Source organism: Glycine soja, chromosome 12 (genome assembly GCF_004193775.1).
Source record: "Glycine soja cultivar W05 chromosome 12, ASM419377v2, whole genome shotgun sequence".
NCBI classification, from domain to species: domain Eukaryota; kingdom Viridiplantae; phylum Streptophyta; class Magnoliopsida; order Fabales; family Fabaceae; genus Glycine; species Glycine soja.
In genome coordinates this window covers 19,663,997-19,676,643 of record NC_041013.1, presented here as the reverse complement: position 1 = coordinate 19,676,643, position 12,647 = coordinate 19,663,997, and the positions used below count along the sequence as shown (strand labels likewise).

The 12,647-nt window shown below is 33.3% G+C and overlaps 1 protein-coding gene and 1 pseudogene across 1 annotated transcript; both read left to right on the top strand.

Annotated features, from left to right (window-relative positions):
* The first annotated feature begins 1,953 nt into the window (after window positions 1-1,953).
* On the top strand, window positions 1,954-11,098 carry LOC114380434 (annotated as a pseudogene).
* LOC114380237 (probable serine/threonine-protein kinase WNK2) lies at window positions 5,075-9,293 on the top strand (the record flags this gene model as incomplete). The annotated part of the gene is made up of 7 exons (XM_028339242.1): window positions 5,075-5,307; window positions 5,397-5,620; window positions 5,725-5,882; window positions 6,937-7,050; window positions 7,873-7,971; window positions 8,360-8,576; window positions 9,215-9,293. Coding segments are annotated over 4 exons (711 nt in total), but the record flags the coding sequence as incomplete, so codon positions are not given.
* Window positions 11,099-12,647: the final 1,549 nt, after the last annotated feature.

Below are 12,647 nucleotides of genomic sequence, written 5' to 3'. Positions count from 1 at the left end.
CATTCTCCTCCTCCTCACGATTGTCATTCTCGATGTCGTTTCACTTCTCGATCACAAAAGGTTAGTTTTATTTTTGTGTTTGGTTGTTTTTGTATATCTGTGTTTGGTCATGAAAATGCTTGTTAATTGGACTTTGTGCTGGTCTGAGAATTCTGCCACAGCCTTAGGCCCCAAAAATAGGAACAAAATCTACAACAACCTTCTGGGTTATGCATATGGTAGTAGCTTCACGTACACACTACTAGAAAATAGGCTTTGGTGGCACAGTTTTGTTTCTGGTTATGGTTCTGGTATTCGTAAAATACTGGAGGAAATATGATAGGAAATGTTGGATGGTTCCAACTCCTCCATAACAAGAGCACTTAGCAATTTTTAGTGAAATCATTGTCTATTCTGTTTGTTTTGCAGATTTATTGGTGTTTTGGTTGTTTGCATGGTTCTGGTATTGGTTGTTTTCGATAGTGTAGGCCACATTATTGTTTGTTTGCGTGGTTCTGGTTCCTAGATAAGCATGGTGCATAGTCAGTTTGTGCATGGATCGTTTAGTGGATTTAGATGGTTTGACAAAATATACTTAATGTCATGTTTATATTATAAATGAAGTTTAAAAATGATGGATGAACATCAACAAAACTAGAAGGAAGTGGAGAGCACAATGATGAAGATTAACAAAAAAACAAAAAAAAATGTTTTAACACTATTCATGTTATGCATCAGGTTAGAAATTTCAACACTATTCTAAAATAAACATGACTTGATATAAGACTTTTGCTTATATTACTTTGCTTATTAAATGTAGTTTGATAATAAGTTGTACTTTTCGAAGACCAATTTGACATTGAATTATAAAGTCCAAGTACCAATTTGTCATTAAACTGTCCAGAGGATTACGTTTTTACACTTTTTGGGCATTCAATAACTAAATTTGAATTTTTATCATTTAGAACTAATTTGTTAGTGTATCACTTTAAGAGCAGTATATTTTGACCTAAAAGAGGAGGGCACCATAATATTCATCTTTCAATGGATAGGGGTATAATATATGCATTTATTTATGTAAATGTCCCCCCTCTTTTTATTTATGTGTACACATATTGTCAAAATTCAAATAAGCTTTAAATATGAATATGATATATCATCTTATTCTTTAAATATCAACGAAATAATTTAATATAACTTATCTTTTTTCAAACTATCATTTTCAGTATCTTTGATTCTATTTTTGAATTTATATATTTTCTTTTTCATTAATTAAAAATAACAATATACCACAACATAAATGAATTTAATTAATTCTGATCAAGCATATGTGGTGTACGTTTGCTGCAGAGTTTTCCGGATTCTGACATGGACAAGATTGTGTTTAGTTTCTTTTCATCTCCATTTCTACAAACCAAACCTAGAACATGCTCCGTTTTTAATGGAGACGCATGCAAGCAACCTAGAAGGATTGCCAAGTTAGTTAAGTGAGTGTGACCAAAGAGATCAAATCTTCGTTAACGTTTGTATAAGAAAAAATAAAGGCATGAATTGATAAAATAAAATAAAATGTGCCATGTATACAAGTGAGGAAACTCAGGCAATTATTATATAAACATAATATTCAGATATTCAACTGATTAAGTAGTTTAAGATAATGTTATTAATTAAAAATAATTTAAGATTATATTTTATTATGAATACTTTAATATATTTTTTTATTTTTAAGTAACTGTGATTAACGTAATAATGTTTTGCCTCTTATAGTGCTTATAACATCAATATATTTTTTCTCAAAATGAAAATAAAAAAGTATTACAACTTTTAAAACACGGCACTTCGTTATCAAGTGCTGCAAGAATTTATGTAATGGAAGACTAATAGGTATTGGAAGTACATATATATTTCGTGGCAATTAATCCTAGTAGACTCTGTCATTGACTTACCGGTCTTCAGTCTTCTCTAATTGAGTTCATCCTAATTCTATGTAATGGTTATCCTCTGCATAATTTCTTACTCTCACAGAAACTCACCTTCCTCAACGTTCTTTAGTGGGAGAGGCAAAAAAGTTAAGTGAGCATCAGTAATTAAGAAGTCATTGCATTCAAAACATCACAATATGTTATTTATTTGGTTCTTCTTATTCTCCTACATGTCTACAACTTGCACTTCACTAGACAGTTTAGCAGTGAGTCAATCTATCCGAGATGGCGAGACTTTGGTTTCAGCAGCTGGAATAATTGAAGCGGGTTTCTTCAGTCCCGGAAGTTCAACAAGACGGTACTTGGGCATATGGTACAGAAATGAATCCCCTTTAACAGTGGTGTGGGTGGCTAACCGAAATATACCTCTTCAGAATAAATCAGGAGTTCTGAAACTCAATGAGAAAGGCATTCTTGAGCTTCTCGATGATACAAACAACCCCATTTGGTCATCCAACATATCAGGCAAAGCAGTCAATAATCCAATTGCTAATCTTTTGGATTCGGGAAATTTTGTAGTGAAAAATGGACAGAAAACTAACAAAGACAGCATCTTGTGGCAGAGTTTTGATTATCCAGGTGACACATTGTTGGAAGGAATGAAACTCGGATGGAACTTGGAGACTGGTCTAGAAAGCACTGTAAGGTCTTGGAAAAGTGTTGATGATCCTGCTGAAGGAGAATATGTTATAAGAATTGATCTTAGAGGGTATCCTCAAATAATTGAATTCAAGGGATCTGATATAAAACTCAGAGCTGGGTCGTGGAATGGCTTGTCAACAGTTAGATATCCAGCTGCAACTCATCTATTGTTACACAAATTCGTGTTCAATGAAAAAGAAGTGTATTATGAGTACGAGATTATCAACAGATCGATCTTCAGTGTATCTACGCTTCCCCCTTCAGGCAATGGGATGAATTTCTATTGGACAACTCAAACAAGCACCCGACAAGTCATCTCAAATGGGGAGAAAGATCTATGTGATATTTATGCCTATTGTGGTGGAAATTCAATATGTAATATTGATGGGTAACATTCCAACTTGTGAATGTCTGAGAGGTTATGTTCCCTAGTCTCCTTATCATTGGAATAAATCAATTTGGTCAGATGGTTGTGTTCCAGGGAATAAACCAAATAGCAAAAATAGTGATACAGATGGCTTCTTGAAGTACTCACGCATAAAATTGCCAGACACGTCTTCATCGTGGTATAATAAGACCATGAACCTTGATGAATGTCAGAAGTCATGTCTTAAAAACGGTTCTTGTGCAGCATATGCAAATTTAGACATCCGTGACGGAGGAAGTGGCTGTCTACTTTGGTTTAATACTCTTGTTGACTTAGGGAGATTCTCTCAATGGGGACAAGACTTTTATATCAGAGTGCCTGCTTCAGAATTAGGTACACGATCAATTTTTTATTTTCATTTTCATTTTTGCCTTTGGCTTCTTCGCTTTGTTTTATGGTTTGAATTTTTGTTGATTATTGTATAATTCTAAGAGAAACGGGTGTAGTAGGGTAAGGCCATAAGAACATTCGAAGGTGAGTTAAACAAACATTGTATTATGATTTATGTGCCTAGAAATGAATGCTTAACTTCAGGCAATAATTGAAACGAAGATCCGTGTGTTGCAAGAATTTGCTTAGAACTGCATATAAAGCTATTAGCATTGCATGTTATTTATTATATGGAATTCACTTTTCAAATTACAAGAAAAATGACATATGCCTACAGAAGTTTTTGCCTACATACATAAGTTACCGCAGGTAAAAGTCAAAAAATACTTATACCTATAATTGTTTGCCATAGGTAAAATTTAAAAATTTATACTTACTAATATTTGGTGTAGGTAAAACTCAAAATAACTTTTACTTACAAATGCCTAGTGTTGGTAAAATATCAAAAAACATATATTTACGGTTACTTGGTGTTGGTAAAATCCTATAAAACTTATACCTACACCCCATTGATGTACATGAAATTTAAAAAATTTCTACTTAAAAATAATAGTGTAGGTAAAATCCCATAAAATAAATATATTAAAATAATTATTTTAAGAAAGTTTACCGGAAACTCAATAACATATATTATTCTCATTATTTTTCTCATATTAAAATAATTCTCACTATTTTTCTCATATTAAAATAACTATTTTTAACATATTAAAATAATTATTTTCTCGCTACAAAATATTTGAGGTCACCAATAACCCAAAGCTGCTTAATTGAGGACACTACAACCATAACAAATTTCAAATGAGCATACAAAATTTTCTTCCACTCTTCAAAACCACGCGAATTCTAATCTGAACATCAACACTCCGAAGAACAAAAATGCTACTCCTTCCCGTGCTTTCTCTCTCTCCCTCCTTCCCCTCTCTCACTTCGAACCGTTATCTCCAATTTCAACCTCGTCGGAGCCGCCGCGTCGTCTGATGCGCTGCCGCGGAGTCTGGCGACGATGAGTTCACGGCAAAGTCGGGGTACCTGTTCAAGCTGAGCGCGACGGAGGCAGATTCGCTGGGGGAATACCGGATACTGAAAATCGCGGCTGTATACTCGCGGAAGCCTCTGCTCGTGGCTCACCGCTAGGGAAATGCTTCGGTTTCCGCTACATGGATACTCTCTTGGACCGCTCCTAGTCAATGTTTCAGGTTTCGTAACGCTCTGTTTCTATTTGTTTATTTATTTTGGCAAATTCAGGTTTGGAGGAAGTAGTTTCGTGTTATCAGAGTTAACAGTGTTGAAGATTTTGTAGGAAATGATTAGTTGTTATAATTAGAATTAGAATGGAGGATTGTGTAGGAACTGATTTGTTGTTGTGATTAAAATGGAGGATTTTCAAGGAAATGATTTGTTCTTATGATTAGAATGGAGGATTCTGAAGGTTCCAAAACCTCACACTTCCACTTAGGTGAAGCAGACATATCTCCATTAAAAAAAATAAGACTAATTGTTATTAAGACTATGGAAGCAAACAAATATTTTTCAATAAGACTATGGAAGCAGACAAATATTTGTTATTTGTTCACACTTAATAGTCTTCACACTATTGATATGGAAGCAGGATTCCTTTTGGGATTTTTGTTCGCCCTTGACTATGAAATGGTAATGTAGATATCGAGCGTTTGATGAGTTAGAAGGGATTGAAGTGGCTTGGAATCAGGTTAAGGTGGCGAACCTGTTGCGTAACTTCGATGATTTGGAGCGACTTTATTCAGAGGTTCATTTGCTCAAGACTTTGAAGCATAAAAATATAATTAAGTTTTACAATTCATGGGTTGACACCAAGAATGAGAACATCAACTTCATTACTGAAATTTTCACCTCAGGAACATTGCGTCAGTAAGTCTCTTCTCTTTTGGCTTCTTGTTTGGTCTTATTTGCAACTTTTGTGAGCTTTGCTGTTTAAGTTTGACTTTCTCTAAATTTAGATACCGGAAGAAACATAAGCATGTTGATTTGAGAGCTGTGAAGAAATGGTCCAGGCAGATTTTGGAAGGCCTTTTATATCTTCACAGTCACAATCTGCTGGTTATTCATCGAGACCTTAAGTGTGATAACATTTTTGTTAATGGTAATCAAGGGGAGGTGAAAATTGGTGATTTAGGATTGGAAGCTATCCTTCAACAGGCCAATTCAGCTCACAGTGTCATAGGTTACGTTTCCCCTGAAATTACTACATTTATTACCCTTTTCTTATGTGGAGTACTATGGGAATCTTGTTACTGAAAGCGTTTGTAATTCTTATTATGAGCCTAGGTACCCCTGAGTTCATGGCCCCAGAACTTTATGAAGAGGAATACAATGAGTTTGTTGACATCTATGCTTTTGGCATGTGCTTGCTAGAGTTGGTAACCGTTGAGTACCCATATATTGAATGCACCAATGCTGCTCAAATATACAAGAAAGTGACATCTGTAAGTCAAGTGCTCTGTTTTCAAAATGTTGGGGCTATTTTAGTTAACATGTTTTTATTTACAAGACTGTGATGTTTTTACTTAACATGTGATGCACACTGGTATTAGAATTAGTCATTCCATCTCAATGTAGATGGATATAATATTCAATGCACTGTGAAAGCTCTTTAATTTTTCTAGAGACTGTAATGTTTGTCAAACCTTTGGATAATAGTACAACAATTTACACTTCAACTTGATAAGAATATGAGATCATAAGACCACTTCTGCTGGTCCTTCTGTAAATAAGACGTAAAATCATGAAATTTCCATGATCTGAATGTTTTTGAACTACAACCTCATTGCTTGTTTTTATCAGTAGTCAAAAGTATTGGATGGCATAAAGACAAAAAATTTCCATGATCTGAATTGGTGTTTTTTCTTCTTCTCCAGTTGATGAACCCAAATTTTAATTGGCTTCTAGAGAATGAGAAATGCTAGCAATACATTCATCTGAACACAATCAAGGAATTGGTTGGAATTTATTGGAAATCACAAAACTTTATGGTCTCACTTCTTACTTGTTGAGCCTTGCTCATGATATTGTAGTCTCCAATAAAGAGAGTGTGTTAGAAAGAGTAGCATTGATAGTGCTTCTCTCCAGGGAATAATGGTTAATATATCTTCTTCAATAAAAATCATGTTGTGTTTTAGCTTTTCTTATGTATGAATTGCTAGAGATATGATCTAGAGTTTTGTTAGATTACAGCCTTTAAGGGTTGTAAAACTTGTAGAAAAAGAATATCATTCTGGAAATTTTTTTAATTCAGACATTGAAAAATATTTGTCTGCTTCCATAGTCTTATTGATATGTTGTTATTAAGAACAAATAACAACTATTGATATGCTTCCATAGTCTTCACACTTCAACTTAGGTTCCAAAACCTGATTCTTTATCATGTTATTCCGTTATTATTAAGTGAATATACATATCTCCATTAGTTTAGTTTCCTTCATTACATTTGATATATATGATTCAGCCTAATTGCTAATGTAATACCGCTGTCTCGTGAAGTTAAAAGAATGGCTTCACAACTTAGGAATAGTAGATCAAACAGTAATGGTACAAGATGACGAAGAACCTGATGATGGAGCTGTGCCTTCACCATGAAGACAGTGTTAATAACAGGTATTTTAGTTTATATCATTATAAAATAGAAAACTGAATTTATATCATTATAAGATAGAAAACTGATATCTTTCAAAAGCTTAAGGGTTTTAAGAGTACATAATATGTGCTTTTTTATTTTAATAAAAGAATGCAGTTATTATATCTCTAACATCAAGTTAGAGATTTATTATAATTTGTGTTTTTTTATTTTAGTAGCTAATTAGCTATAATTCTTTAGTATTTCTTCCCGAAAGGGCTTAAACAAACATACTCATTAATGATAGTATAATTTTTGCAATCCAACTTTGAATTTTACAGATAAAAAAATACAATGATGAGAAAAGATTTTTATATTATAATTAATTATGAATTGTCATATGATAAATTAAGTATCATCTTAAAAATTATAATTATACGTAACAATTAAATTCTTTCTTCAAAATAGTATATAGTACGAACAAAATCAGAAACAAATTGAATAATTAACAAGGTGCATGAGTGAAAGAAATCGACTTGATAAATGATGTAATGAAAAATAATAGAAAAAATAAGAAAGAAAAGAGAGTTGGAGTGAGACAGAAAAGAATATGAGTGTATATTTAATATTTTCCTAATAAATTTAAAGATAAATTTAAAGATGTCATGGTGGATCATCTGTGTAGAGCAGAACTTACCTTAATCTAACATATGATAATAGGTATGCTTTTTCGCATTATATATAGCCGCTACCTATGTTTTCTCTAGCAGCAATCTCTTTCTCAATTTATTGCTTTCCTTGATATATCACTATATAGCTCTTATTCTTTTTTATTTTATGTAATATATCTCTTCAAATGGAAGCCAAAGCAGATTACACCCAAGATGGCACTGTTGATTTCCGTGGCCAGCCTGTAGTTTCATCTAAAACTGGCAAATGGAAGGCTTGCGCTTTTCTTGTTGGTGAGCACATATACTAATCGATTATATATTCTAGCCATATATATTATGATTAATATTTACTCACTGCTTAAGCTTTTCTTTTTTCTTACAAGATCTGCACTGTTTGATTTTAACTATCTCCAACCTTTGAAGATTAATTTTTTAATTATCTGTAGAAAGAAGGAGAAACAATTTGTAGACCCTTAATTGCATTATGCTGATATATAGATTGTTATGCAAGCAGCATATTTGATCTCCACTTAGTAGTATATTATTCCAAAATTATAAGTCTTTACACTGTTTCTGAATATATAGTTGTTAATGGTTATATATTTCTGTGGAGTCATATGATATACTAACTCTCAAGTTTGATTTGTTATATGGCATAACATAATTAATATTTCTACAGGCTATGAAGCATTTGAAAGGATGGCCTTCTATGGAGTGCCTTCGAACTTAGTGAATTAACTTACAACCCAACCTCATGAAGATATTGTTTCATCAGTGAGGAATGTGAATAACTGGTCAGGATCTGTGTGGATAATGCCAATTCTTGGGGCTTACGTAGCAGATTCTTATTTGGGTCGATTCTAGACTTTCACTCTCTCATTCTCGTTTATGTCTTGGTAAGCTATAAGTTGTTATCTCTTTCAAACATAAAATCAAGAATCTATGCAATTAAATCATTTTGGAGGTAATTTTATGTTTGAATTAGCTTTATGTTTGAAGTCTTATGAATACAGGCTAGAGTCTAACAAATGAGCCACTCTATAAGCTTTGTCAAAAGTAATGTACGTAAGTCCTATACCAAACATATGAACGGGTAAGTAGCACGGAGCATAGCTAGAAGATTTATTATTATTATTATTATATGGTTTTTACCTACAGTTGAAGATTATAGGTATAAATTAAAGACTTTTACCTACAGTTAGAAGATGTAAGTAGAAGTTAATGACTTTTACCTACACATTATACATAGTAGGTAAAACCTATAGTGACAGACAATTAGTCGTCATTATACGCCCCCTCAAAGTTGACGGAAGAAATGTCTGTAGGACAAAGTCTATCATACATCTACCTACAGATTTTTTATTTATAGTGATAATTTTTGTCCGTAGGTATAGGTCATTTTTCTTGTAGTGTTAAATACAATATTGTCTTCATCCCTTAGAGAGGCTAAAGAAACTAGACTCACTTTGTCAGCCCCAATCAATAGAGCTGTTTATTTTCAAGTTGCTGACTGATCTTGCTATGTTTCTCTCAGATCATGTTGACCATGGAAACTTCAAGAAAAGGAAAGTAGAAATCATTGTTGGTGTGACCATTGCTGGATTAATCATCACATGTGTATGCATATTGATAACTAAAAATTCAGGTAAGTAAAATGATGTAATGTAGCATCTAATACAGGAAATTAGGCACACAAAAAATCCAAGTTTACATACTGCTATTTTCCAACCAATCATGATTTCCTGATCAGGGGCTGCAAGAAAATTTTACAACAAGCATTGCAAAAACATACAAAGAATGGAAGACATGGATTTGCCATCTTTTGATTTTTCAATTTTAGCTAATGCTACAGAAAACTTTTCAACTGAAAACAAGCTTGGACAAGGTGGCTTTGGACCGGTATACAAGGTGATAAAGATAATTGATATCCAGAACATTTATTTTCCTTAAAATCCCTCCGACTTACAAGGAGAATATTTTTTTTCAGGGCACAATGATAGATGGGAAAGAGATAGAAGTGAAAAGGCTTTCAAAGAAGTCAGGACAGGGGTTGGATGAGTTCAAAAATGAAGTGGCATTGATTGCCACATTACAACACCGTAATCTTGTAAAGCTTCTTGGTTGCTGCATTAAAGGAGAAGAAAAACTGTTGATTTACGAGTACATGCCCAACCACAGCTTGGACTACTTTGTTTTTGGTTGGAACCATTTTCGTTGATTCAAACATCTATTATAATCTTTCTATTTTCTATTAATAGTTTAGGAAATTATGGAGACTGCAATTGCTATGCTAAATGTGTGTATTTTACTAGAGGAAACCAAAAGGAAATTTCTGGATTGGCACAAGTGTTTCAACATTATTAGCGGCATTGCTCGAGGTCTTCTGTATCTTCATCAAGACTCTAGGCTGAGGATTATTCACAGAGATCTAAAAACTAGCAATATTTTACTAGATGCAAATTTGGATCCAAAAATATCAGACTTTGGATTGGCTCGATCATTCTTGGGAGATCAAGTTGAGGAAATTAAACACAAATCGGGTGGCTGGAACATAGTGAGCTAGTTTCTATCTGATTACGATTGTTTGTTATTGTACTGTCAAGTTTTAATTATTTTACTTTGAAAAAATAATTTTTAGTGGTTACATGCCTCCGGAGTATGCTACACGTGGGAATTTCTCAGTGAAATCAGATGTCTTTAGTTATGGTGTGATTGTACTAGAGATTGTTAGTGGGAAAAGAAACAGGGACTTTGCAGACTCAAAACACTACAATAATCTTCTTGGACATGTAAGCATACTGACCTGACTATGCTGCTAGTTAGTATAAACTGAATCATTTCCAGCCTACTAACTCAATTCTCACCATCTTAGGCGTGGACATTGGGGACTGAAGAAAGGGCACTGGAACTATTGGATGAAGTGTTAGGAGTGCAATGCACGCCCTCTGAAGTCATAAGATGTATACAAGTAGGCCTATTATGTGTGCAACAAATACCCTAAGATAGGCCAGACATGTCATCAGTGGTTTTAATGTTAAATGGTGATAAATTATTGCCAAAGCCAAACGCTCCTGGATTTTATGCTGAAAAAGATGTTTCATCTGAAGCAAGTTCATCCTTGACAAATCACCAACTTTGTTCAGTTAATGAACTTTCCATCACAATGTTAGACGCAAGATAGCATATGGAGGCAACAAAATGTTAAGGCCTCACCATCCAATGTGGGATATATCAGTTATTAAGCATACATTAGTACTGAATGTGCTTTTATGAGCTCCTTCTCTAACTTTATTTCTTTTATCCAAACTAGTGTTAAATAAGCAAATAGTTCTATGAAGACAAGAATGTTTAAATGTATTTTGTAATATTATATGGTTGTGATGCTTCTCCAGTCATTGAGATGAAACAATTTAGATCCCTCTCTACCTGCTCCACAAAATCACTAATCACAAGAATGCATAAAAGTGTGATGCTATACAAGTGTGAGGTGAAGTTTTACATCTTATATGAATGAAAATGTTGACTACTATATAATTGAGAAGAAAACTCATAACCTGAGCCTTAAGATATTAGGTTAAGGTGTAGTGTTAGTTTAACTTATGTGATTACTCATGACCCATTGATGTAAATCTCAAAAATATTACTCTATAGATTACCAAACATATTGGTCATAAAGTTGAGACTGTTGATACTTATGACTTCTGCAAATTAGTAAATAACAAACTAATACTCGATTCCAAACATGTTATTTACTTTTTGACACTCTTTAGTTGAGACCATTAGACACTAGACTACTAGTGCTTACTTCACATTACTGTAAGTCTGGCAGTACGTTGGTACCTCAAAAGAGAGAAGCACGGTGCGTACCCACATGTTTCACTTTGTTCCACAGTGCAACCCTATGTTTCCAAAGTGATCCACGGTGTGTACCAAATTTAAGCCGTCCGATATAATTATTAAAAGGTTGATGGCTTCAATGCGATAACATCCGTCTGGTTAAGAGTATGGTCATGTAAAGGTTTTTGTTAAATTGTTGGTGGAGTATATTTTAGGAGATAATTAGTATATTACTTAATATTTTTTTTGTTAAATTATAATTTTGATCTCTCAAGTTTTTCAACTTCATGATTTTGGTCCTTTTGATTTTTAATTGTTACATTTCGTCTCCTTAAGTTTATAAATTGGAGATTTTGGTCTTCTAATAGACTATTAATAAAAAAAATTGTGATTAGCAAAATTGTTAACTTAATTATAAAGTAATTAAAAATTATTAATTATTAAAAAAATTAATAAAATCCATTAACCTAGTCCTACAAAGCATATTGTGCTCCTCCTCTCCTTCATAGTCATCTCTTCCACCTCCACCGTTGCACGAGACTCCACTAACATCATCACCACATTAGATTAGGGTTAATAATATTTATTTAATGATTAACAGTTTTTATTTAATTTATAACTAACTTGATAAATTTATTAATCACAATTATTAGTTAATAATCTACCAAGGGGACCAAAATCATCAATTTATAAAACTAGAAGGACCAAATGTTACAATTAAAAATCAGGGAACAAAAATCATGTATTTAGGAAACTAGGGACACCAAAATTACAATTTAGTATTTTTTGTTGCAAATGAAACAAAACAAAAGAAACCATACTTCTCAAAGTTTGGAGCTGGTCGATTGTGAGACTTGGCCGCCATCAGAGTGGACTCCAGTGATCTTTGTGGTGGTAAATCCGTCGATATCCTCTACCTAAGGAATGGGGAGGGGGTACTTGGAAAAGGGATTTTGACACTCAAGTATAATTGTTTGAATGAGTAGTATATGAGTAAAAAGGTTGAGTTAAAGTGAATATAGAACATGGTTATTATAGTCATGGGTGGAAACCTTAGATTGTTACCTGGGGGTTATTGCAACAACATAACAACCTTGTTATTCAGGTGTAGCTACATTGTAAGAACTTCG